This window comes from Melanerpes formicivorus, unplaced genomic scaffold (genome assembly GCF_026170545.1).
Source record: "Melanerpes formicivorus ecotype bairdi unplaced genomic scaffold, bMelFor1.0.p_v2 SCAF_67, whole genome shotgun sequence".
Taxonomy (NCBI): domain Eukaryota; kingdom Metazoa; phylum Chordata; class Aves; order Piciformes; family Picidae; genus Melanerpes; species Melanerpes formicivorus.
The window spans coordinates 2,691,167-2,716,025 of record NW_027142419.1 but is presented as its reverse complement, the minus strand read 5'-3'; the positions used below and the strand labels follow the sequence as shown (position 1 = coordinate 2,716,025).

The following is a 24,859-nucleotide window of genomic DNA, read 5'->3' as shown; positions in this document are numbered from 1 at the left end:
TGAGGGAGCTGGGGTTGCTTAGCCTGGAGAAGAGGAGGCTCAGGGGAGACCTTCTTGCGCTCTCCAACTCCCTGCAGGGAGGTTGGAGCCAGGAGGGGGTTGGTCTCTTCTCCCAGGCAATCAGCACCAGAACAAGAGGACACAGTCTCAAGCTGTGCCAGGGGAGGTTTAGGCTGGAGGTGAGGAGAAAGTTCTTCCCAGAGAGAGGAATTGGCCATTGGAATGTGCTGCCCAGGGAGGTGGTGGAGTCCCCATCCCTGGAGGTGTTCAAGAGGGGATTGGATGTGGCACTTGGTGCCATGGTTCAGTCCTGAGGTCTGTGTCAATAGGTTGGACTCGATGATCCTCGAGGTCTCTTCCAACCTCAGTGATACTGTGAGACTGTGAGTCACATTTGCCACAGGATTGTGATTAATGAAGTTACTAACACTTTTATTAATCACTCCTCCTATTGACTATTAATAAGCTGCTTATGACCATAGCACCCTGGCAGAGGCTGCCCAGGGAGGTTCTTGAGTCACCAAGCCCAGATGCATTGAGAGGTGGTTTGGATGTGGTGCTTGGGGTTTAGGTGCTTCAGGTTTAGGGCTGAGCCTTGTAGGGTAGGCTTCTGGGTGGGAGGTGGTGATCCTAAAGGTCTGCTCCAACCTGAATCTCTCTGCACCAGCACTGGCACCACCAGCACTGGCACCACCACCACCTCCACCTCTACCAGTTCCACCAGCACCCCTGGCACCACCACCAGCACCAGGCACTGTGACTGCATGGCCTGCCCCAGCCCCCAATTTATGCTGCCCCTGATGTCATAAGTGGCTCAGTGACATCACAAAGCTGATGCTGCTGAGGCCTCTGGGGCACAGAAGCTGCTGTGCTCCATGCCAGAGGCACTCAGCTCCTTCTGCAGCCCCTTGCCCACCTGTCCCCCACCCCCTGGGACTGGTTTGGACTCCATGCTCTCTGGAGGTGCCTTCCACCCTCTCTCATTCCCTGCTTCTGTCTGACTCTGGGAATGCTGCAGAGAAAAGTGGCAGCAGTCAGCAGCAGCTCTGCAGCAGCTGGGAGGGAGCTGCACTGAGCTGTGCTGCAGGGCAGTGCCTGAGGCCTGGCTCTCGCTCTGGGAGCTGCTCCACTGTGGCCCAGGAGAAGTGTCAGCTGCTGGGGCAAGAGCAAGAGGAGCTGGGAAAGGAGCTGGGAAAGGGCAGGGCAGAGAGAGGGCAAATGTGGCTGTGCTGTGCAGGCAGCTCCCAGAGTCTGCTGCAGCCTTCAGAGCTCAGGAGGCAGCCACTGCCTCTCCAGCGCCACCCAGTGGCTGTGCACAGTTTGCAGGGCAGGGGACAGCTGCCCCTGAACAAAGGGACTGAGGATGGCAAAAGGGACTCCTGCCCCTAAGCAGGGCTGTCAGGGAGGCAGAGACACTGCACCCTGCACAAGGCTTTGTGCTGCAAGGCCCTCTCCCCCTGCTCTCAAGGGATCAGCTCCACCTGAGGGAGTAGCCCAGAAAGCCACAGTAAGGAAGTGCTAAGGCTGCCTGGAGGGGCTTGGACAACTGCTGCAATTGAAAGAGAGCCCAGGGGGCAGCCCAAGCCTCCAGCCTCCATTTCAAGAGCTGTGCCTTGGTTTTCTCTCTGCTGTGCCCAGCACCTCTTGGTGCACCCCAGGGCTGCAGAGGAACATTTCTCCTCCCCACCCTCGGGGCCTCCATCCTCCCATTGCCCTCTGAAGGCATTGCCCAAAGCCAAAGGGCTGTGGGGAGAGCTTGGCAAAAGGCAACAAGTGAGCTCAGCTGGAGGGCATGGAGGAGTCTGGGCACAGGCTGGGAAGGAGCTTCAGCCTTGAGTTACAGAGCTTGGACTGGACAAGGACTTAGGCCTGAGGGGAAGATGCTCTTCAGCCCAACCCTCCTCCCTGCCACTGCCTTGCTCTGCACATTCAGGCCTCTGGCTGCAGCTGGCCTGAGCCCACACACAGCCCCTTGCAGCTGGCCAAGCTGCTCCAAAGCTGCTCAGCACTTCAGTGCCAAGTGGTGCCAGAGCTCAGCAGGGCAGCTGCTGCCCCTGCAGCCTCCACAGGGCCTGGACACAGCAGCTCCAAACCTCCCAGCCCAGCTCCTCTTCCCCAAGCCTCTTCCCCCAGTTAGGAGTTCTGGGAGCCCAGGCTCTGACTCTGCTGCTGCAGCTGGGGGGCTGTGGTGTCTCCAGGCCAAGCTACATTCAAGTAGCCAATCTCAGAAGGCTGGGAGGGGGACAAGCAAAAGGCTGAGTCTTGGCTTTCAGCTTCTCCTTCAGGCTTTGTGTCCTGTGAGGCCTTCAGGGTGCTGAGAGGGTCTGGTGGCTCTCGTGCTGGGAAGCTGCAAACAAACAAATGTCTCTCTTTGGTCACTCTGCCAACTCTGCCTGGCCCCCTGCCACCTGCACCACCCCAGCCCCCTCCCTGCCCCCCTGGGAGGCAGCCCAGGCCAAGGGGCAGTGCACTGCACACGGACTAAGGTCCCACACCCTGCTGGCCCTGCTCTAGCCCAGAGCCTCCTCACCCTGTGCCTCACCCTCACCAGCACCCAAAGGCTGTCACCAAGCCTGCTGTGCTGGGCCTGCAGCAGGCAGAGACCAGGCTTGCACAGCCCCTCTGGGCACCCAGCTGGGTGCTCCTGCCTGCAGTGCTGGAGAAAGAGCTCAAGCTGCCTCCTGCCCCACAGCCTGGGCCATGGCTCCCCCAGCCTCAAGCAGCTCTGCTCCTCTGAGTCTCAGGAGCTCCTCTGCAGAGCTCCTTCTCCACACCCCGAGGGCACCAGGCCCAGCTCCAAGCCCCACCGTGTGCCCACACAGAGCCTGAACATCGCTGCTGCAGCCCAACAGCTTCAGCACCTCTTGAACTGCATTTTCCTTACAATGTGAGCACAGAGCTGAGCCTTGGAGCTGGAAGCAGAGGGTGGAGCAGACAGGATGCTCAGCTCTCCCCCAGCACATGCAGAGAGGCCTTCCCTGCCTCCTCCCCTCGTACCTGGCACGGGGAGCTGGCAGCAGCTTGCCCTGGAGCTGGCGCTCAGGAATGTGAACGCTCCTGGAGTCCTGCAAGGAGGAAGAGAGATTCCCAAAGCAGGAGCTGCACATCAGAGCCTACTCAGCAGCATGCAGACTGCCCCCAGTCCTGCTCCCCATGAGCTCCAGCCCCACAGATGTGACCTTTGGGGCTCAGAAAAGCTCCTCAGCCCTGACTAGCTCAGGGGAAACGGAGAGGAAGAAACCAAGCCCAGGGGGACACACAAACAGCCCCTTGTGCCCACACAGCCTCTGCCTCCTCCACACTGGGCTCCCCCCACGCTTCAGCATGCACCAAGGACCTTCCAAGTCTCTATCCTGGGGTTCAGAAGTCCTTGAAACTTGGATTTCCAAAGCTTAGAATTACATAGAATAAAGCAGGTTGGAAGAGACCTTCAAGATCATCGAGTCCAACCCATCAACCAATCCAACACCACCTAAACAGCTAACCCATGGCACCAAGCACCCCAGCAAGTCTCCTCCTGAACACCTCCAGGGATGGGGACTCCACCACCTCCCTGGGCAGCACATCCCAATGGGCAATCACTCTCTGTCTGGGAAGAACTTCTTCCTCACCTCCAGCCTAAACCTCCTCTGGCACAGCTTGAGACTGTGTCCTCTTGTTCTGGTGCTGACTGCCTGGGAGAAGAGACCAACCCCCACCTGGCTCCAACCTCCCTGCAGGGAGTTGGAGAGAGCAAGAAGGTCTCCCCTGAGCCTCCTCTTCTCCAGGCTAAGCAACCCCAGCTCCCTCAGCCTCTCCTCACAGGGCTGTGCTCCAGACCCCTCCCCAGCTTTCTTGCCCTTCTCTGGACACCTTCCAGCAGCTCAACCTCCTTCCTGACCTGAGGAGGCCAGAGCTGGACACAGGACTCAAGGTGTGGCCTAACCAGTACTGAGCACAGGGCAGGATGAGCTCCCTGCTCCTGCTGGCCACACTCTTCCTGATGCAGGCCAGGATGCTCTTGGTCTTCTTGGCCCCCTGGGCACACTGCTGGCTCATGTTCAGCTGGCTGTCAATCAGCACCCCCAGGTCCTTCTCTGCCTGGCTGCTCTCAGCCACTCTGCCCCCAGCCTGTAGCTGCCTGGGGTTGCTGTGGCCAAAGTGCAGCCCCTGGCACTTGGATGTGTTCAATCTCCTGCCCTTGGCCTCTGCCCATCTGTCCAGCCTGTCCAGGTCCCTCTGCAGAGCTCTTCTGCCCTCTAACAAATCAACTCCTGCCTCCAGCTTGGTGTCAGCTGCAAATTTACTGTTGATGGACTCAATGCCCTCCTCCAGATCATCAATGAAGATGTTAAAGAGCACAGGGCCCAGCACTGCTCCCTGGGGCACACCACTGGTGCCTGGCTGCCAGCTGGCTGTGGCACCATTCACCACCACTCTCTGGGCTCAGCCTCCAGCCAGTTCCTAACCCAATGCAGTGTGCTCCCATCCAAGCTGTTGACTTCCCTGCATCTGTCTCCATTTCTCCTCCTGAAGTTCATCCTTCACTTGGTCAGCCCAAACCTGAGTGTTTAGGTCCTGCTCAGCCCAGGTGGATTCAGTGCTCAGCTCATCCTGAGGGCTCTTGGCTCCCAGGAGAGCCATTCCCAGCCACACTGCTCTGCCTCCCTGCTCAGGGGAAGCTAACCCTGAACTGAAGGGCTCTGAGCAGCTCTGAATCTGCAGGAGATCCAAAGGGACATTCCTGTCCCTGTGGGGAAGGCTCTCCTCGTGCAGCAGCTTGGGATGGAGCTGCTCTGGCAGGAGCCTGGAGCTCAGCTGCCCACAGTCCCTGGTCACCAACAAAGCCCTTAGGACCTGCCCTGTGCTCCTTGTCCCCACCCAGCCCCTCCCCAGCACCCTCAGCTGCAGCTGCAAACACCACCCTGCACCCTCAGCTGCTGCACTGCCCCTGCTCAGCCCCAGCCCTGCCCCAGTCTCACCTCCATGCTCCTGGCTGTGCGCTGCCAGCTGGGCAGGGGCCCGCAGGGCTGCAGGGGGCCACAGGGCTGCAGGGGGCTGGGGGGCTGCAGCTTGCTGTAGTGCAGCTTCACCTTCTCCTCAGCCAGGAGCTGCCCCCTCAGCACCTCACACCTACAAGGCACAAAGGATTTCCCAGCTGGCCAGGCTGCATTTGCCAAGGAGCCTCAGCCCCTGTGGCCTCAGCTCGGTGCTGGGGGCACGGCTGGAGGCACCCCCAGCAATTCACACCCAGGGCAGCAGCCCCCAGGGCACAGCTCAGGCCTTGCTCTGCAGTGCTGAGGCACAAAACCAGAGCAGGAGGCAGGCTGCCAGAGCTGTGCCAGCAGGCAGTGCCTACCTGCTCTGCAGGGGGCCCAGGGTAGGGCAGGTGCTCCCAGGGGTCTCCTCCTGCTCACTTCCCTTCTGCAGGAGCTCTCTTCTCTCCTGCAGCAGTCTCTCCCTCTCAGCAGTGAGCTGTGCCACCAGCACCTGCCCCTGCACAGGGGTGCAGGAGAGGATCACAGAGTGAACCAGGTTGGGAAAGACCTCAGAGCTCAGCAAGTCCAAGCTGTCACCCAGCACCTCCTGACAACCAAACCCTGGCTCCAAGTGCCACATCCAATCCCTTCTGGAGCACCTCCAGGGATGGGGACTCCACCACCTCCCTGGGCAGCACATCCCAATGGCCAATTCCTCTCTCTGGGAGGAACTTTCTCCTCACCTCCAGCCTAAACTTGCCCTGGCACAGCTTGAGACTGTGTCCTCTTGTTCTGGGGCTGGCTGCCTGGGAAAAGAGCCCAACCCCCACCTGGCTCCAACCTCCCTGCAGGGAGTTGCAGAGAGCAAGAAGGTCTCCCCTGAGCCTCCTCTTCTCCAGGCTAAGCAACCCCAGCTCCCTCAGCCTCTCCTCACAGGGCTGTGCTCCAGACCCCTCCCCAGCTTTCTTGCCCTTCTCTGGACACCTTCCAGCAGCTCAACCTCCTTCCTAACCTGAGGAGCCCAGAGCTGGACACAGGAGTCAAGCTGTGGCCTGAGCAGTGCTGAGCACAGGGCAGGATGAGCTCCCTGCTCCTGCTGGCCACACTGTTCCTGATGCAGGCCAGGATGCCCTTGGCCTTCTTGGCCCCCTGGGCACACTGCTGGCTCGTGTTCAGCTGCTGTCAGTTCCAAGCAGTGAGGACTCTGCTCTCCTCTGTGCCCTCTGCACCTTAAAGCACTTTCCCAAAGGGCTCAGCACCAGTAGTGTTGTCTCCTAGTTGGGATTCCTTAGTCCACAGAGTCACTGAGTTGCCCAGACTGCAAAAGTCCTTTCAGATCATCAAGTCCTACCCTTGGCCTAACACTGGCAAGTCCTCAGCTAAGCCATGTCCCCCAGCACCAGGTCTGCAGACTCTTGAACACCTCCAGGGATGGGGACTCCACCACCTCCCTGGGCAGCCTGTGCCAGTGCCTGGGAACCCTTTCAGGGGAGAGCTTCATCCTAATAGACAAGCTGAAAGCTAGGGAGCAGAGCCCAACCCCCACCTGGCTCCAGCCCCCTCTCAGGGAGCTGCAAGGACAATGAGGTCTCCCTCAGCCTCCTCTTCCCCACACTCAACACCCCCAGCTCCCTCAGCTGCTCCTCCCCAGCCCTGTTCTCCAGACCCTTTCCCAGCTCTGTTGCCCTTCTCTGGCCCTGCTCCAGCCTCTCAATGTCCTACTTGGTGTGAGAGACCCAAAGCTGAACCCAGGATTTGAGGTGTGGCCTCAGCAGTGCTGGGTCCAGGGGGACAATCCCTGCCCTGCTGATCCAGGCCAGGCTGCTGGTGGCCTTCCTGGCCCCCTGGGCACATCCTGGTTCACCTTCAGCTGCTGCCACCCAGCACCCCCAGGGCTTCCTCTGCTGGGCAGTTTCCAACCACCCTGCCCCAGGCCTGGAGCCTTCCTGGGGCTGTTGTGACCCAAGGGCAGGACTCAGCCCTTGGCCTTGTTGAACCTCAGCCCACTGACCTCAGCCCACCCAGCCAGATCCCTCTGTAGAGCCTCTGACCCTCCAGCAGCTCGACATCCCCCACAGCTTGGTGTCATCACCAAGCTGCCTGAGGCTGCCTCCATGCCCTGAGAAAGGTCCTGGGCAGAACTGGCCCCGGAGCTAAGCCCTGGCAAGAAGGGAGGCTCCTGCAGACAGCCTGCAGCTGCTCCAGTGCCTTCCCTTGCAGTCCTGGCTGCCTTCTCTCACCTTTTCCACTTGCAGCTTGGTCAGGCTGAGCTCATTCTCCAGCTGCTTGATCCTGCTGTCCCTCTGCTTCACCTCGTGGATGAAGGTCTCCTTGGCCCTGCGCAGCTTCTCCTTGTGCCGCAGCTGCATCTCCTTGTACTGCCTGGGGGCAGGGACCAGGCTGCCACAGGGCAAGGGCAAGGCAGGAGAGCTCCTGGGGTTACTGATGCTCCTCCAAGCCTGGCCTGGCAGCCTCAGCCATATCCCAGCTCACAGAATAGATCTGCTTGGAAGAGACCTCCAAGCCCCTCCAGTCCAACTGCCCCCCAGCCCCAGGCCCACAGCTGCTGGAACCCCCCAGGGCTGGGCACTGCAGCACTGCCCTGGGCAGACCATTCCAGGGCTGAGATCCCTGCCAGGGCAGAAATCTTTCCTGCTTCCAGCCTCAGCCTCCCCTGGGGCAGCTTGCAACCATTGCCTCTGCTCCTGGCCCTTGGCACCAAGGAGCAGAGGCTGCCCCCTCCTCAGCCCAACCTCCCTGCAGGGAGCTGCAGAGAGCAAGGAGGTCTCCCTCAGCCTCCTCTCCTCCAGCCTCAACCCCCCCAGCTCCCTCAGCCCTCCTCTAGCCCAGGGGCTCCAGGCCCTTCTCCAGCCTGGCTGCCCTGCTCTGGACACCTCCAGCCCCTCAGTGTCCTTCCTGCAGGGAGGGCCCAGAGCTGAGCACAGCCTCCAGCTGTGGCCTCCCCAGTGCTGAGCACAGGGGATGGTCACCTCCTGGCCCTGCTGCCCACCCTGCTTCTGCCCCAAGCCAGGAGGCCATTGCCCTGCTTGGCCCCTGGGCACTGCTGGCTCCTGCTCAGTGGCTGCCACCCAACACCCCCAGGGCCCTCTCCCAGCTGCAGCTTTCCATCCACACCTCCCCAGGCCTGGAGCTCCCCATGGGGTTGTTGTGAGCCAGGGGCAGGCCCTGGCCCTTGGCCTTGTTGAGCTTCATCCACTGAGCCTTGGCCATGGCTCTGAGCTGCCCAGACCCCCTGTGAGGCTTCCCTCCCCTCTAGCAGAGGGACTCAGCCACCCAGCTTGGTGCCACCTGCAGACTCACTGAGGCTGCCTCCTTGCCCTCCCCCAAACAGTGATTAGAGAGGACAGGGCCCAGAGCTGAGCCCTGGGGGCCACCACTGGTGGCTGGGTGCAGCCAGGTCCAGCTCCAGTCCCAGCACTCTCTGGGCCTGGCCCTCAGCCAGGCTTCATCCAGGGCAGAGGGCACTGAGCCCAGCCCTGTGCCAGGAGCTGCTGCAGGAGGGTGCTGGGGGAGACAGGGTGCAAGGGGTGCAAGGCTTCACTGCAGGGCAGCAGAGAGTGCCCACAGCCCCAGGCAGCTCACCTGGCTGCAGGAGGAGGTCAGGCATCAGGAACTGCCTTTCGCACCCCCTGCTGCCTGGGCCTGACCTCCTGGGTGCTGTGCCTGTGCCATGTGATGCCTCTCAGCATGCCCTGCTCCCTGAGCTCCCCTGGCAGCCAGGGCAGGCTGGGAGGCTCCTTTGGGCACCTGTGCACAGGTCCCTGCTGCTCAGGCAGTACCTGACACACAGCTCCTTCTGCTTCAGCAGGCGAACTCCTTCCTCGTACAGAGCTTTGTTGTCCTCCTTCAGCAGCCCCAGCTGCTCAGAGAGCTTCTGCTTCTCCTTCTGGCACTGCAGGTGCTGGGAAGCAGCAGTTAGTAATTCCTCTGGCTGGCCTCTGCTCCCCTGCCTCTGTTCAGCCTGCTCTCTACAGCTTCCCTGGCACAAGTCCCAGGGGTTCCCGCTCCAGGGGGCATCCAGGGCAGGGGGCAGCAGCCTTGGGTGGCAGAAGGGATGGAAGCAGTGGGAGGGTGGATTTCTGCCCTGCTGGGGGCTGTGGGCTTTGGCAGGGGGGAGGGTGGAAAAGCACTGCCCCAGGCAGAGGACTTGGCCACAGCTGTCCTGCAGAAACAGGGGACAGCCTCTTCCCCCTCCCTTCAGTCCCTCCTGTGCCCTCAGAGCTGCATCCCCAGGGCAGCTACATGACCTGGGATGCTGCCTCTCCTCCAGCTCCTGTTGAAATCAGCAGCATCTGCAAGGGCTCAGCACCTGGCTGGACTGGCCCAGAGAGGTTGTGGAGTCTCCTTCTCTGGAGAGGTTCCAACCCCCCCTGGCCATTGCCACCCTGGGCTCAGTGCTCTGGGTGACCCTGCTTCAACAGGAGGCTTTGACCACATCATAGAAGCACAGGTCTGGGTTGGAAGGGACCTCCAAAGCTCACCCAGCCCAACCCCTCTGCACTCAGCAGGGACATCCTCCACTGCAGCAGGTTGCCCACAGCCCTCTCCAGCCTCCCCTCCAATAGCTCCAGGGATGGAGCCCAACCACCTCCCTGGGCAACCTGCTGCAGTGTTCCAGCAGCCTCCTGCTGCAGAACTTCTTCCTCACATCCCCAGAGGTCCCTTCTGACCCCCACCGTGCTGGATTCTGCTCCTGAGGCTCAGGCTCCAGCATGCCCTTGGCTCACCTCGTTGGAGTCACTTTTCCTCTCCCCCTCCAGGAGGTGCAGAGTCTTGGCCTGCAGCTCCACCTGCAGCCTGGCCAGCGCCGCCTCCGCCTCCCGCGCCTGCCGCAGCTGCTGCCGCAGCTCCTCCGCCTGCTGCTCCAGCAGCTTCCTGAAAGCAGCCTGCCCTCAGGCACTGCCCTGCAGCCCCACCCCGGGGCCCCAAGGCTGGAAACATCTGCCCCTGCCCTGGGCAGCAAGGATGGCAGAAAGAGAGCAGCAGCCCTTCCCTGTCCCCGTGTCCCATGCAAGGCTGCAGGATGCGTGCACGAGGCACTGCTGGCACCTAGAGCGCAAAGCACATCCCTGGGCTGGCAAGGAGAGGCCAGGCACCTCCTGGGGCAGCTGGGCCCCCCCAAAAGCTGTTACATCTCCACAAAAGGAGATCCTGCACAGCTCTGCCAGGGAGAGAGGCAAGGCAGAAAGGGGAGACAGGAGGTGAAAGCAGCAGGGCAGTGACTGTGAGCCCTGGAGGAAGCTGCAGGAGGGAGCTGCAGGAGGGAAGCTGCAGGAGGGAAGCTGCAGGAGGGAGTTGCAGGAGGGAGTTGCAGGAGGGAAGCTGCAGGAGGGAAGCTGCAGGAGGGAGTTGCAGGAGGGAGTTGCAGGAGGGAAGCTGCAGGAGGGAGTTGCAGGAGGGAAGCTGCAGGAGGGAAGCTGCAGGAGGGAAGCTGCAGGAGGGAGTTGCAGGAGGGAGTTGCAGGAGGGAGTTGCAGGAGGGAAGCTGCAGGAGGGAAGCTGCAGGAGGGAGTTGCAGGAGGGAGTTGCAGGAGGGAAGCTGCAGGAGGGAAGCTGCAGGAGGGAGTTGCAGGAGGGAGTTGCAGGAGGGAAGCTGCAGGAGGGAAGCTGCAGGAGGGAGTTGCAGGAGGGAAGCTGCAGGAGGGAAGCTGCAGGAGGGAGTTGCAGGAGGGAGTTGCAGGAGGGAGTTGCAGGAGGGAAGCTGCAGGAGGGAAGCTGCAGGAGGGAGTTGCAGGAGGGAGTTGCAGGAGGGAAGCTGCAGGAGGGAAGCTGCAGGAGGGAAGCTGCAGAAGGGAAGCTGCAGAAGGGAGTTGCAGGAGGGAGTTGCAGGAGGGAAGCTGCAGGAGGGAGCTGCAGGAAGGAAGCTGCAGGAGGGAAGCTGCAGGAGGGAGTTGCAGGAGGGAGTTGCAGGAGGGAGTTGCAGGAGGGAAGCTGCAGGAGGGAGCTGCAGGAGGGAGTTGCAGGAGGGAAGCTGCAGGAGGGAGTTGCAGGAGGGAAGCTGCAGGAGGGAGCTGCAGGAGGGAAGCTGCAGGAGGGAGTTGCAGGAGGGAAGCTGCAGGAGGGAGTTGCAGGAGGGAGTTGCAGGAGGGAGTTGCAGGAGGGAGCTGCAGGAGGGAAGCTGCAGGAGGGAGCTGCAGGAGGGAAGCTGCAGGAGGGAGCTGCAGGAGGGAGTTGCAGGAGGGGAGTTGCAGGAGGGAAGCTGCAGGAGGGAGTTGCAGGAGGGAAGCTGCAGGAGGGAAGCTGCAGGAGGGAGCTGCAGGCTGGCACAGCAGTGTCTGCTGGCACACAGCTGCCCTCTGCTCACAGCACAGGGCCTCACCCAGCACCTGATACCTCTTCAGCTGCTCCTCCTGGAGTTCTTGCTGCACACGAGCTCCATTCTCTCTGGCCTCCTTCAGCTCCTCCTCCAGCAGTTTCTTGTCTGAGCCACAGGCTTCAGCCAGCAGCAGCTGCTGTTGGGAAGCCTTCAGCTTCTGCTGCAGTTTGGAGATCTGGGAGGCAAATGGGAGAGGGATTCAGCTGTCTGAAGTCATCAGCCAGTGCCTGAATGGGAGGGATCAGGGCCCTGGGATCCCTCAGGCTCCAAGCCAGGGGCATGAAAGATTTGCTTCTCCTTCAGAGTGCTTCTGCTTCTCCCACCAAACTGATTCCAGGATTAGTGCCAGGGGGATACAGTGACCACTAGTCACAGAGGTGGTGCTGTGGGACATGGTTTAGTACCAGATTGGGTAGTTAGTTACTGGTTGGACTTGGTGATCTGAAAGGCCTTTTCCACCCAAAATGATTCTATGATTCTCTGCTTCTCTTTGTGTCCCAGCCCAGGAAAGGCAAAGCTTTGCCAGCAGCTCCCAGGTTTGGGTCCAGCCCCTGCTGTGCATCAGCAGCAACCTTGTGGTCCCTGGCTGGTCCTGCACACTCCAGAGCTGAGCCCAGCTGGCAGTGCAGGGACAGCTCGAGAGGATGCCCTGCAGAACAGCAGCTTGTGCAAGGTGCCCCCCAGCAAAGAGCAGCAAACCTCCTCAGCAAGCAGCTGCCCTGGGCTGCCTGCAGCCAGGCTCCGCAGAGCAGTGAGCTCTAGGGCCAGGAGCTGAGCCATCACACCTGGCTGCTCTGCTCCCACTCAGAGCAGACATCTTTCCTAACCTATTTAGCATCACAGAATCAGTCAGGGTTGGAAGGGACCACAAGGCTCAGCCAGTTCCAACCCCCCTGCCATGGGCAGGGACACCCCACACTAGATCAGCCTGGCCAGAGCCTCAGCCAGCCTGGCTGCAAACACCTCCAGGGCTGGGGCCTCAACCACCTCCCTGCACAACCCATTCCAGGGCTTCACCACTCTCATGGGGAAGAACTTCCTCCTCCCCTCCAGCCTCAATCTCCCCACCTCCAGCTTCATTCCATTCCCCCTAGTCCTAGCACTGCCTGAGATCCTGAGCAGTCCCTCCCCAGCCTTCCTGTAGTCCCCTTCAGATCCTGGAAGGCCACAATGAGGTCACCTCAGAGCCTTCTCTTCTCCAGACTGAACAGCCCCAACTCCTTCAGTCTGTGCTCACAGCAGAGCAGCTCCAGCCCTCTGCTCATCCTCCTGGCCCTGCTCTGGACACCTTCCAGCACCTCCACATCCCTCTTGCCATAGGGGCTGCAGAACTGGAGGCAGGACTCCAGGTGGGGTCTCCCCAGAGCTGAGCAGAGGGGGAGAATCACCTCCCTTGCCCTGCTGGCCACACTTCTCCTGCTGCAGCCCAGGCTCTGCTTGGCTTTCTGGGCTGCAAGTGCACACTGAGAGCTCCTGGGGAGCTTCTCCTCCCCCAGCACCCCCAAGGCTCTCTCCTCAGGGCTGCCCAGCCTGCATTTGTGCCTGGGATTGCCTCCAGCCAGCTGCAGGACCCTGCCCTTGCTCTTGTTGAACCTCCTGAGGTTGGCTTGTGCCCAGCTCTGCAGCCTGCCCAGCTCCCTCTGGATGGATCCCTTCCCTCCAGCTGTCTGCTGCACCACACAGCTTGGTGTCATCAGCAACCCTGCTGAGGCTGCACTCAGTGCCAAGGGATCTCAAACTGGACCAGCAAAATGGACTTCAGGGAACCAATCCTGAGTAGCTGCTGCTGCTTCTTCCTCCTCTGCTGCTGCAGCCAGAGCTGCTGTGAGCTCAGCTCCCACCCCTGAGTTACCTTTCTCTGTGCTTCGCAGGCTTTGGATTTCTCCTGGGCAAGTTTCTCTTGCAGGCTGCTCTGCAGTCTCTCAGCCTGGGAGCACTTCAGGAGCTCCTGCTCAAGTTCCTGCACCTTCTGCTGGCTCTTTCCCCACTGTGCAGAGAGAGAGGAGCAAGCTTCAGTCGTGTCTGAGAGCTTAGCCCGGGCTTGCTTCAGCTCAGCTTTCACCTGAGGTTCAAAAGAAGGAGAAATCACTTTTGCACTTCAGCAGAAGCCTCCTGCAGTGCCTGCAGTGGGAGAGGAGCAAGGCTGAGGCAGACAAGAGGAATGCTGGGAGCAGGGACAGCACCTGCAGAGCACAGCCAGGGGCTGGCAGAGTGGGTTGGGTGGGAAGGGACCTGCAAAGCTCATCCTGCACAACCCCCTGCACTCAGCAGGGACATTGCAACAACCTGACCTGAGTGCTGCCAGGGATGGGGCATCTGCCACCCCTCCCTTGGCCTTGGGGAAGCTCTCAGTGCTGGGCCCCATCCTCTTTAACATCTTCATTGATGATCTGGAGGAGGGGATGGAGTGAGGCATCAGCAAATGTGCAGCTGACACCAAGCTGGGAGCAGAAGTTGGTCAGTGAGAGGGCAGAAGGGCTCTGCAGAGGGACCTTGCCAGGCTGGACAGATGGGCAGAGGCCAACAGGATGGCATTCAACAAGTCCAAGTGCCAGGGGCTGCACTTTGGCCACAGCAACCCCAGGCAGAGCTACAGGCTGGGGGCAGAGTGGCTGAGAGCAGCCAGGCAGAGAGGGACCTGGGGGTGCTGATTGACAGCTGCCTGAACAGGAGCCAGCAGTGTGCCCAGGGGGCCAAGAAGGCCAAGGGCATCCTGGCCTGCAGCAGGAAGAGTGTGGCCAGCAGGAGCAGGGAGCTCATCCTGCCCTGTGCTCAGCACTGCTGAGACCACACCTGGAGTCCTGTGTCCAGTTCTGGGCTCCTCAGGTTAGGAAGGAGGTTGAGCTGCTGGAAGGTGTCCAGAGAAGGGCAAGAAAGCTGGGGAGGGGTCTGGGGCACAGCCCTGTGAGGAGAGGCTGAGGGAGCTGGGGTTGCTTAGCCTGGAGAAGAGGAGGCTCAAGGGAGACCTTCTTGCTCTCTGCAACTCCCTGAAGGGAAGTTGGAGCCAGGTGGGGGTTGGGCTCTTTTCCCAGGCACCCAGCCCCAGAACAAGAGGCCACAGTCTCAAGCTGTGCCAGGGGAGGTTTAGGCTGGAGGTGAGGAGAAAGTTCTTCCCAGAGAGAGTTGTTGGCCCTTGGGATGTGCTGCCCAGGGAGGTGGTGGAGTCCCCATCCCTGGAGGTGTTCAAGAGGGGATTGGATGTGGCACTTGGAGCCATGGTTCAGTCATGAGGTCTGTGGTGACAGCTTGGACTTGGTGATTTTTGAGGTCTCTTCCAACCTTGGTGACTCTGTGATACTGTGAAGCTCCTGAGGCTCACCCAGGCTCACTGCTCAAGCTTGTCTGGGTCCCAAGCCTCTGGTGTGTCAACTTCCCATGCAGGTGGAGAGCTCCTGGTTCTGTACAGCCAAATTCAAACCAGGTCCAGTCACAGAACCACAGAATCAGCCAGGTTGGAAGAGACCTCCAAGGTCACCAAGTCCAACCAACCACCCAACCCCAACTGATCAACCAGACCCTGGCACCAAGTGCCTCATCCAGGCTCTGCTTAAACACCTCCAGGGACACCACCCCCACCCCCTCCCTGGGCAGCACATCCCAAAGGGAATCTCTCTGTCTGGGGAGAACTTCTTGCTAAGCTCAAGCCTGAACCTCCCCTGGCACAGCTTGAGACTGTGTCCTCTTGTTCTGGGGCTGGGTGCCTGGGAGAAGAGACCAACCCCCAGCTGGCTACAACCTCCTTTCAGGGAATTGGAGAGAGCAAGAAGGTCTCCCCTGAGCCTCCTCTTCTCCAGGTTCAACACCTCCAGCTCCCTCAGCTGCTCCTCATAGGGCTCCAGACCCCTCCCCAGCTTTCTTGCCCTTCTCTGGACACCTTCCAGCAGCTCAACCTCTTTCCTAACCTGAGGAGCCCAGAACTGGACACAGGACTCCAGGTGTGGCCTAAGCAGTGCTGAGCACAGGGCAGGATGAGCTCCCTGCTCCTGCTGGCCACACTGTTCCTGCTGCAGGCCAGGAGGCCATTCAGGTGTGCCCTGCTCTCTTCAAGCAGCCCTCCCAGCTCTGTTCCTACCTTGGTGCATTCCTCTTGCAGCAGGAGGTTTTGCTTCTGCAGCTCCAGGTTCTTCTCCCTCTCACAGCTCAGCTGCCGCTCTGCCGAGCTGCACAAGGCCTGCACACGGCGCAGCTCCTGCTGCAGCTGCTGCAGCTCCTCCTCCTGCTGCAGCTGCATCATCTCCTGCTGCTGCAGCTGCTGCAGCTCCTCCTCCTGCTGCTGCATCTCCTCCTGCTGCTGCAGCATCTTCCCCTGCTGCAGCTGCTGCATCTTCCCCTGCTGCAGCTGCTGCATTTTCCCCTGCTGCAGCATCTTCCCCTGCTGCAGCTGCTGCATCTTCCCCTGCTGCAGCTGCTGCATCTCCTCCTGCTGCAACATCTTCCCCTGCTGCAGCTGCTGCAGCTCCTCATGCTGAAGCATCTTCCCCTGCTGCAGCATCTTCCCCTGCTGCAGCTGCTGCATCTCCACCTGCTGCAGCTGCTGCAGTTCCTCTTGCTGCAACATCTTCCCCTGCTGCAGCTGCTGCATCTCCTCCTGCTGAAACATCTTCCCCTGCTGCAGCTGCTGCATCTCCTCCTGCTGCAGCATCTTCCCCTGCTGCAGCTGCTGCATCTTCTGCTGCTGCTGGCAGGTCCTGTCAGGCAGCCTCTGCAGGAGCAGCAGAGGACAGAGCTTACATGGGAGTCACTTCCAGGAAAGAGGGAGACTGGCAGAGGGCAGGGTGGGAGGATGCCAGCAGCAGTTAAGGGCTTTTAGGTAGGGCAGATGGACAAAGCCAGGCAAGGGCTCCTCCTGCCCCCACCCCATGTCCTGCTCCCTAACCCCCCAGCCCCTCACAGGAGGTGACTCAGCTCTTGAGGTCAAGGGAGAAGATGCAGTGACCTGGGTGAGGGAGCAGCTCCTGCCCAAATTAACCTCTCACAGCCCAGCAGCACCACCCAGGCTGCCTGAACTCTGCAGCAGCTGAGCAGCAGGGGCCATCCAGCCTCTGCTGCCAGAGGGAGCAGGAGCAAGGTGGGTCCTGAGGGAGCAGGAACAAGGTGAGTCCTGAGGGAGCAGGAACAAGGTGAGTCCTGGCAGCAGCAGCAGCTGGCACAGTGTGACAGCAGCCTGGGCACCATGAGATGCTCTCTGATGCTCTGGGGTGGCTCTCAGAAGAGAATGGAGCTCTCTGGGTCACCTTTCCTCTTGCAAGTGCCTTGCACACAGGCTGAAAGGTCTCATGCAGCAAAGCCCTGCTTCCCAGCATCACCTTCAGCCACCTCCACCTGCCCCCTGGCTCTGCACTCTCTGCTCTTCAGCCACCTGCACCCTGGCTCTGCACTCTCTGCTCTTCAGCCACCTGCACCTTGGCTCTGCACTCTCTGTTCCTCAGCCACCTCCACCTGCACCCTGGCTCTGCACTCTGTTCTCTTCAGCCACCTCCACCTGCACCCTGGCTCTGCACTCTGTTCTCTTCAGCCACCTGCACCCTGGCTCTGCACTCTGTGCTCTTCAGCCACCTCCACCTGCACCCTAGCTCTGCACTCTCTGCTCTTCAGCCACCTGCACCCTGGCTCTGCACTCTCTGCTCTTCAGCCACCTGCACCCTGGCTCTGCATTCTGCTCTTGAGTCACCTCCACCCTGGCTCTGCACTCTGCTCTTGAGCCACCTCCACCTGCCCCCTGGCTCTGCACTCTCTGTTTTGAGCCACTGGAGATGCAGTTTCTTTTCTCTGGGGAATGTCCAGACACATTCCCAGGCTGGGCAAACTGGATCCAGCCCCCTGGGATCTGGCAGTGGTTTTGTGCTCCACAGCAGTTGGGGGTTGGGTTTTTTTCCCTGACTTGCTCCCAGCAGGATCCTCTCCACCCCCTGGGGCTTGTTTGGTTCTCTCTGTACAGGTTTGCTGTTCCCTGCTATCAGCAGGACTCTGATCCTCTCCTCTTCACTCCCACTCTCCTCTCTCCCCTTCCAAACTCTTGCAGATCACCCTGGCTCCTCCTCACACTCCCCTCCTGCCCTCAGGGGAAGGCTCCCTTGCTGGCTCCCCTCCCCATGTCTTCCTGGCTGCTCTTCCCTTCCCTTTGCAGATCCCACAGCAAGAAAGGTGACCAAACTGCACTGGAAGCACAGCAAACTGTGGGGAGAAGCAGGGCACAGCAGCTGGCACAGCAGCTGGCAGCAGGACATCAGCCACCAGTGCTGGGCTGCAGCAAACCCCAGCAGCTCCCTGGGGATCCCAGGCTGGTTTGGGTGGGCAGGGACCTGCAAGGCTCCTCCAGCCCTGCAGTGAGCAGGGAGCTCTGCAAACAGAGTGGCTTTGTGAGCTGCCACCACAGGGCAGCAGCTGTGGGGTGAGCTCCTGGGGTGGAGAGTTAGAGCAGAGTGAGGAGGGGTGAGGAGGAGTAACTGTAGCAAGAGGAAGACCTGGGGGGGAAGGGAGCAAAACCTCAGGGGAAAGGGAGACCCGGGGGGGAAGGGAGTGAGGGAGACCTGGGGGGGGGGGAAAGGGAGCAAGACCTGGGGGGGGGGGGGGGGGAAGAGAGCAAAACCTGGGGGGGGGAAAGGGAGGAAGACCTGGGGGGGAAGAGCACTTCCCATCCCAAAGAGGAGCAGAGCAAGAGCCTCACAAAGCTTTAAACCACGGCTGCAGGACTGAATCACCTCTCCCTCTCACCTGCAGTGAGGCCACTCAGCCTCTCCAGGCCCCCAGGGAAGCAGCTGAGGCCTGCAGGTGGCAGATGTCCCCTACCTACCTGCGCCGTGCTGCCCCTTAACTGTGCCGTGCTGCCTCTTACCTGCACCGTGCTGCCCCCTACCTGCGCCGTGCTGCCCCTTACCTGCTGCCCCTTACCTGTGCCGTGCTGCCCCCTACCTGCGCCGTGCTGCCCCTTACCTGCGCCGTGCTGCCCCCTACCTGCGCCGTGCTGCCCCTTACCTGCGCCGTGCTGCCCCTTACCTGTGCCGTGCTGCCCCCTACCAGCGCAGTGCTGCCCCCTACCTGTGCCGTGCTGCCCCCTACCTGTGCTGTGCTGCCCCCTACCAGCGCCGTGCTGCCCCCTACCTGCGCCGTGCTGCCCCTTACCTGTGCCGTGCTGCCTCTTACCTGCGCCGTGCTGCCTCTTACCTGCGCCGTGCTGCCCCCTACCTGCGCCGTGCTGCCCCTTACCTGCGCCGTGCTGCCCCCTGCCTCTCCCGTGCTGCCCCCTACCTGCGCCGTGCTGCCCCTTACCTGTGCCGTACTGCCCCTTACCTGCTGCCCCTTACCTGCTGCCCCTTACCTGTGCCGTGCTGCCCCTTACCTGTGCCGTGCTGCCCCCTGCCTGTGCCGTGCTGCCCCTTACCTGTGCCGTGCTGCCCCTTACCTGTGCCATGCTGCCCCTTACCTGCGCCGTGCTGCCCCCTACCTGCGCCGTGCTGCCCCTTACCTGTGCCGTGCTGCCCCCTGCCTGTGCCGTGCTGCCCCTTACCTGTGCCGTGCTGCCCCTTACCTGTGCCGTGCTGCCCCCTACCTGTGCCGTGCTGCCCCCTACCTGTGCCGTGCTGCCCCTTACCTGTGCCGTGCTGCCCCCTACCTGTGCCGTGCTGCCCCCTACCTGTACCGTGCTGCCCCTTACCTGTACCGTGCTGCCCCCTACCTGTGCCGTGCTGCCCCTTACCTGTGCCATGCTGCCCCCTACCTGTGCCGTGCTGCCCCTTACCTGTGCCATGCTGCCCCCTACCTGCGCCGTGCTGCCCCTTACCTGTGCCGTGCTGCCCCCTACCTGCACCGTGCTGCCCCCTACCTGCGCCGTGCTGCCCCTTACCTGTGCCATGCTGCCCCCTACCTGCGCCGTGCTGCCCCTTACCTGTGCCGTGCTGCCCCCTACCTGCGCCGTGCTGCCCCTTACCTGTGCCGTGCTGCCCCCTACCTGCACCGTGCTGCCCCCTGCACTGCCTGCAGAGCTCTGAGCCGGCAGCAGCCTGGGGTCTGTGGGCACCGAGCCGTGGCTCAGCCTCAGGGGCTCCTCCTTGGCGCTGTGGCTCCCTGCAGCAGCCAGGAGCTCTTCGTGGAGTAGGGTTGGTGGTGGGGGAGGTTGCCCTTTCTCTTCACTGCTCTCCTGCAGCCTCTGAGCCAGCTCCTGCCTCTTCTTGCTGCTCTCCAGCCATTCAGAACTGGAAGGAGAAACAGGAGGGAGAGAAGTGCAGACATCCAGGGGAACCACCCTCTGAGGGGCAGCTCTGGGGTGCAAGAGCCCAGAGGGACACTCAGGGTGAGACCTGGGTGTCTTGGCAGGCTCCAAGGGGGATCTGCTCCTGGCTGGAGCAGTTCTGGGCAAGGCTGAGGCTCCTCTGCTCACTGAGCCCCCACCAGATGTCTGTGCAAAGGGTCAGCTCCTGGTGACTCCTCAGAAGCTGCTGCCCGAGGCTGGCACAGAGCCACCAGAGCGAGCTATGCCCAGCAGCAGCACAGAGCACTCAGGCAGTGGCAGCTCAGGCTCAGGTCTCCCCACCCAGCTGTCTGATGGACCTCAGGCCAAACCCTGTGTCCTGAGCAGCTCTTCCACCCACCTGGTCCTGGAGTCACACATCTCAGTCCCCAGCCCCCAAGGCACCTGAGCTGGCTGCAGCTGCACTGCCTTCAACCCAGGCTTGCACTGGGAGTCATCAGCTGGCCCAAGGGCACTTTGGGTGGGAAAGGACCTTTAGAGCTCACCCAGACCAGTCCCCTGCCCTCAGCAGGGACAGCTGCAGCTGGGGCAGGCTGCTCAGAGCCCCAAACAGCCTCACCTGGACTGGTGCCAGCCATGGGGCAGCTCCCAGCTCTCTGGGCAGCCTGGGCCAGGCTCTCCCCACCCTCAAGGGCAAACATTTCTCCCTTCTCTCCACTCTGAATCCCCATCTTTGAGTTCCAAACCATCCTCCCTTGGCCTGGCACAACAGGCCCTGCCCAAAAGCCTCTCCCCAGGTTTCTGCTCAGCCTCTTGAAGCACTGCAAGGCCACCAGGAGATCTCCCTGGAGCCTTCTCCTCTCCAGGCTGCCCAACCCCAACTCTCCCAGCCTGGCCTCCCAGCAGAGGGCTTCCAGCCCTGCCAGCACTGCTGTGGCCTCCTCTGGCCCTGCTCCACCAGGTCCCTGTCTGTGCTGTGCTGAGGGCTCCAGAGCTGCCCCAGCACTGCAGGGGAGGTCTCAGCAGAGCTCAGCAGAGGACAGAATCCCCTCCCTGCCCCTGCTGCCCACACTGCTGGGGCTCAGCCCAGGCCAGGCTGGGGCTGGGCTGGCAGCTCCACTCCATGTGTGTGGCCATTAAATGCCTTCTGTTCACCTCTCTTGCTAATGGCAGCTTGAGCACAGGTGCTGCACCCCCAGACTTGTCTTGATCTGATGAGAAAGGGGAGTCAGGGACCTGCAAGAGTCCCAACACCCAAAGCCCCCTGCCCTCCAAAGCCCCCTGCCCTCCAAAGCCCCCTGCCCTCCAAGGACAGCTGAAGTCCTCAGGGATCAGTCCTGGGCCCAGGCTTGTTCAACATCCCTGTGGGTGCCATGGACAGTGGCACTGAGTGCAGCCTCAGCAGGGTTGCTGCTGACACCAAGCTGTGTGGTGCAGCAGACAGCTGGAGGGAAGGGATCCATCCAGAGGGAGCTGGGCAGGCTGGAGAGGTGGGCACAAGCCAACCTCAGGAGGTTCAACAAGACCAAGGGCAGGGTCCTGCAGCTGGGTGCAGGCAATCCCAGGCACAAATGCAGGCTGGGCAGGGACTGGCTGGAAAGCAACCCTGAGGAGAGAGCCTTGGGGGTGCTGGGGGAGGAGAAGCTCCCCAGGAGCTCTCAGTGTGCACTTGCAGCCCAGAAAGCCAAGCAGAGCCTGGGCTGCAGCAGGAGAAGTGTGGCCAGCAGGGCAAGGGAGGTGATTCTGCCCCTCTGCTCAGCTCTGGGGAGACCCCACCTGGAGTCCTGCCTCCAGTTCTGGAGCCCCTATGGCAAGAGGGATCTGGAGGTGCTGGAAGGTGTCCAGAGCAGGGCCAGGAGGAGGAGCAGAGGGCTGGAGCTGCTCTGCTGTGAGCACAGACTGAAGGAGTTGGGGCTGTTGAGTCTGGAGAAGAGAAGGCTCTGAGGTGACCTCATTGTGGCCTTCCAGGATCTGAAGGGGGCTCCAGGAAGGCTGGGGAGGGACTGCTCAGGATCTCAGGCAGTGCTAGGACTAGGGGGAATGGAATGAAGCTGGAGGTGGGGAGATTGAGGCTGGAGGGGAGGAGGAAGTTTTTCCCCCATGAGAGTGGTGAAGCCCTGGACTGGGTTGTGCAGGGAGGTGGTTGAGGCCCCAGCCCTGGAGGTGTTTAAGCCCAGGCTGGCTGAGGCTGTGGCCAGGCTGATCTAGTGTGGGGTGTCCCTGCCCATGGCAGGGGGGTTGGAACTGGCTGAGCCTTGTGGTCCCTTCCAACCCTGACTGATTCTGTGATACTGTGATACCCTCTCTGGACTCTCTCCAGCAGCTCTGTGTCCTTCTTGTGCTGGGGACCCCAGAGCTGGCCAGGACCCCATCCAGCCTGCCCTGGAAGCTCTCCAGGCAGGGAGCCTCCATGTGCCACGGGGAGGGCACAAAGCTGCTGTGGCCTTTTGTTGCCAGGAGCAGCACCAGAGGGATTTTGCAAAGGCTAAAAGCTGAGGCAGCAAAGAGAAAGAGCAGGAGGCAGCAGAGGCCTGGCCAAGGCTTACCAGAGCAGGTCCTGTCCAGCCCTCAGGCCCTGGATCTGATCTCCCAGCAGCACCACTGCAGCCAGCTGTGCTCCTTGGGGCTCTGCAGCTGCACATCGCTCTCCCAGCTCCAGCTCCTGGCCCTGCTCTCTCTCCTGGAGCACTTCAGAGACCTGCAGGGTCAGAAACCACCCCAGCTGGGATCTGCTGTGGCCTCATGGAGCCCTCAGGAGCAGCTCAAGGCGCTCTGGCAGCTCCACCAGCACTGGGCTGGGACTCTGCAGCTGAGCTCCTGCAGCTCCTCACTGCTGAAGCTGCAGCTGCAAGGTCCTTCCTCTGCAGGGGAAGGAGCAGTGTGAAAGCCATCAGCAAACCTCCCTGTGGCTGACTGCAGCCTCCTGCTGCCCATCTGCAGCTCCCAGAGCTTCACCTCAGCTGCCACATCACTACAGAGCTGCTGGGAAGGCAGGAGGAGCCCCAAGGTGCTGCCAGGGCAGCCCCCAGCCAGGGCAGCCCAAAGCCCCCAGCTGCAGAGGGCTGCTCTGCACTCCCAGCACCACCCCAGGCCTCAGCACCAGGCAGTGGTGCTCACAGAGTCACTTTGCTTGGAAGAGAGCTTTAAGCTCATCCAGCCCAAGCCTTCACCCAGCACTGCCAGGGCCCCACTGCACCACATCCCCAGGGCTCTGGGCTGGGGACTGCACCACTGCCCTGGGCAGCCTGGGCCAGTGCCCAGAGCCCCTTTCCAGTGCCCCTGCTGCAGCCTGAGGCCACATCCTCCCACCCTGTCCCTGGCTGGCCCCCACCTGGCTCCAGCCTCCTCTCAGGGAGCTGTAGAGAGCCAGAAGGTCTCTCCCCAGCCTCCCTCCTCCAGGCTGAACCCCCCCAGCTCCCTCAGCTGCTCCTCCCCAGCCCTCTTCTCCAGACCCTTCCCCAGCTCTGTTGCCCTTCTCTGGACCTGTCCAGCCCTCAGTGTCCTGACCCCAGCACTCAAGCTGTGGCCTCAGCAGTGCCCAGCCCAGGGGCACAGTCCCTGCCCTGCTCCTGCTGCCCACCCCACTGCTGCTCCAGGCCAGGCTGCTGCTGCCCTTCTTGCCCCCCTGGGCACCCCTGGCTCACCTTCAGCTGCTGTCACCCAGCACCCCCAGGGCCTCTTCCAGCTCCCAAGCACTCTGCCCCACAGGCTGCAGCATTCATGGGGCTGGTGTGACCCAAGGGCAGGGCATGAAGACACCAAGGACATGGAAAGGGCAGGAGGGGAAGGCAGAAGGAGCACAGGAGGGCACTGGCACTCCCAGGCCAGGCCAGCACCACAACCTGCCCAGGCTAAGCAGTGGTGAACTCAAACCCTTCCAAGAAGAATCCACCAAGGCCTCTGAATGCTCCCAGGGAGCTGGGCTCCTGCAGCTGCAGCTCTGCCTGGGGGGTTGCCAGCACTGGCATCTCCCTTCCAGGTCTTCTTCCCTACACCAAGGTCAGTTCAGTTCCCCTTGAGCAGCTGCTCCTGCCTGCATCAGCCCCCAGGCACGAGGGGCTCTCAGCCCTGGCTCACAAAGCCCCAGCCCAAGGGAAGCAGGGAGGAGAGCTCTGCTTGCTGAGGTGCTTTGGAGCCTTGGGAAGCTCTCACACTGCCTTGTAAGCTCTGGTTGGGAGTCAGGCAGCCCCTGGGGAGGAAAGAGCAGGAGTCAGTGGGTCTGAGGCAGACCCAGGAGCAGGTTTCTCCTCTCCAGTGTCCAAAACCCTCTTAAGAACAAGAAGAGAGCTGCAGAAAGAGCTCCTTGCATGGCTCCAGCTTGGAGCACATCACTCCCATGTCCCAGAGCCACTGCCTGGCCCCAGGCTGGGCACCCTGACACACACAGCAGCAACCAGCTCCAGCCCTGACCTCCTGGGAGAGATCCACAGAATGGGTTGGGCTGGAAGGGAGCTCACAGCTCAGCCAGCTCCAGCCCCCTGCCATGCCCAGGGACACCTCCCCCCAGCCCAGGCTGCTCAAGGCCTCATCCAGCCTGGCCCTGAACACCTCCAGGCAGGGCACAGCCACAGCCTCCCTGGGCAGCCTGTGCCAGAGTCTCCCCAGCCTCACTCTCAAGAATCTCTTCCTCATCTCCACTCTCAGTCTCCTCTCTCCCAGCTCAAAGCCATTGTCCTCATCCTGGCACTCCCAGCCCTGGTCCAGAGTCCCTCCCCAGCTCTCCTGGAGCCCTTCAGGTCCTGGAAGGCTGCTCTGAGGTCTCCCTGGAGCCTTCTCCTCTCCAGGCTGAGCTCCCAGTGGTGCTGCAGCCCTCTGGTCACCTTTGTGGCCTGCTCTGGAGCCCCTCCTGTGAGACCCTGATGTGGTCACACCAAGCCAAGCCCCAGCACTCTGCTGGCCGATGGCTGAGCCCCAGCCAGCTGCTCTGCCTCTCCAAAGGGAACAAACCCACCTGTGAAGTCAGGAGTCCCACCAAGCACAGGCAGAGTCCTCTCTCTTGAAGACCCCTGCAGCCCCACACAGGCTCAGAGCTCAGCTCCTGCCCCCTCTGATGGGTGGAAGCCTTCTCCTCAGGGGAGAGCAGCAGGCAGCTGCTGCCTGAGCCAAGCACAGAGCCTGTCCCATGGCAGGGAAGGGTCCTGGGGGCTGAGCAGGTTACAGAGGGACTCCTCCTGGCTTCTCCACATCCCCCACACCACAGAGCCACAGGATGTCAGGGGCTGGAAGTGATCTCTGCAGAACATTGAGTCCAGCCCCCTGCCAGAGCAGGACCCCCAGGGCAGGGCACACAGAACACATCCTGGTTGCCTTTGAAAGCCTCCAGGGCAGGAGGCTCCACAACCTCTCTGGGCAGCCTGCTCCAGGCCTCTGGGAGCCT

General features: G+C 61.6%; 1 protein-coding gene across 1 annotated transcript in view; it reads right to left on the bottom strand.

Annotated features, from left to right (window-relative positions):
- Nucleotides 1–415: 415 nt before the first annotated feature.
- Nucleotides 416–24,859, bottom strand: part of CCDC30 (coiled-coil domain containing 30) — a 47,872-nt gene continuing 23,428 nt past the window's right edge. Inside the window, exons 6-19 of the mRNA XM_068162850.1 lie at nucleotides 22,029–22,180; nucleotides 19,883–19,996; nucleotides 19,243–19,486; nucleotides 15,817–15,996; nucleotides 15,367–15,543; nucleotides 13,147–13,281; nucleotides 11,312–11,469; nucleotides 9,707–9,854; nucleotides 8,759–8,880; nucleotides 7,199–7,358; nucleotides 5,339–5,475; nucleotides 4,962–5,112; nucleotides 2,998–3,065; nucleotides 416–2,347 (exon numbers count right to left, since the gene is read on the bottom strand). Of these exons, the coding sequence (XP_068018951.1) occupies nucleotides 2,134–2,347; nucleotides 2,998–3,065; nucleotides 4,962–5,112; nucleotides 5,339–5,475; nucleotides 7,199–7,358; nucleotides 8,759–8,880; nucleotides 9,707–9,854; nucleotides 11,312–11,469; nucleotides 13,147–13,281; nucleotides 15,367–15,543; nucleotides 15,817–15,996; nucleotides 19,243–19,486; nucleotides 19,883–19,996; nucleotides 22,029–22,180 (2,160 nt within the window). The 3' untranslated portion in view covers nucleotides 416–2,133. The remainder of the gene's footprint in view (nucleotides 2,348–2,997; nucleotides 3,066–4,961; nucleotides 5,113–5,338; nucleotides 5,476–7,198; nucleotides 7,359–8,758; nucleotides 8,881–9,706; nucleotides 9,855–11,311; nucleotides 11,470–13,146; nucleotides 13,282–15,366; nucleotides 15,544–15,816; nucleotides 15,997–19,242; nucleotides 19,487–19,882; nucleotides 19,997–22,028; nucleotides 22,181–24,859) is intronic.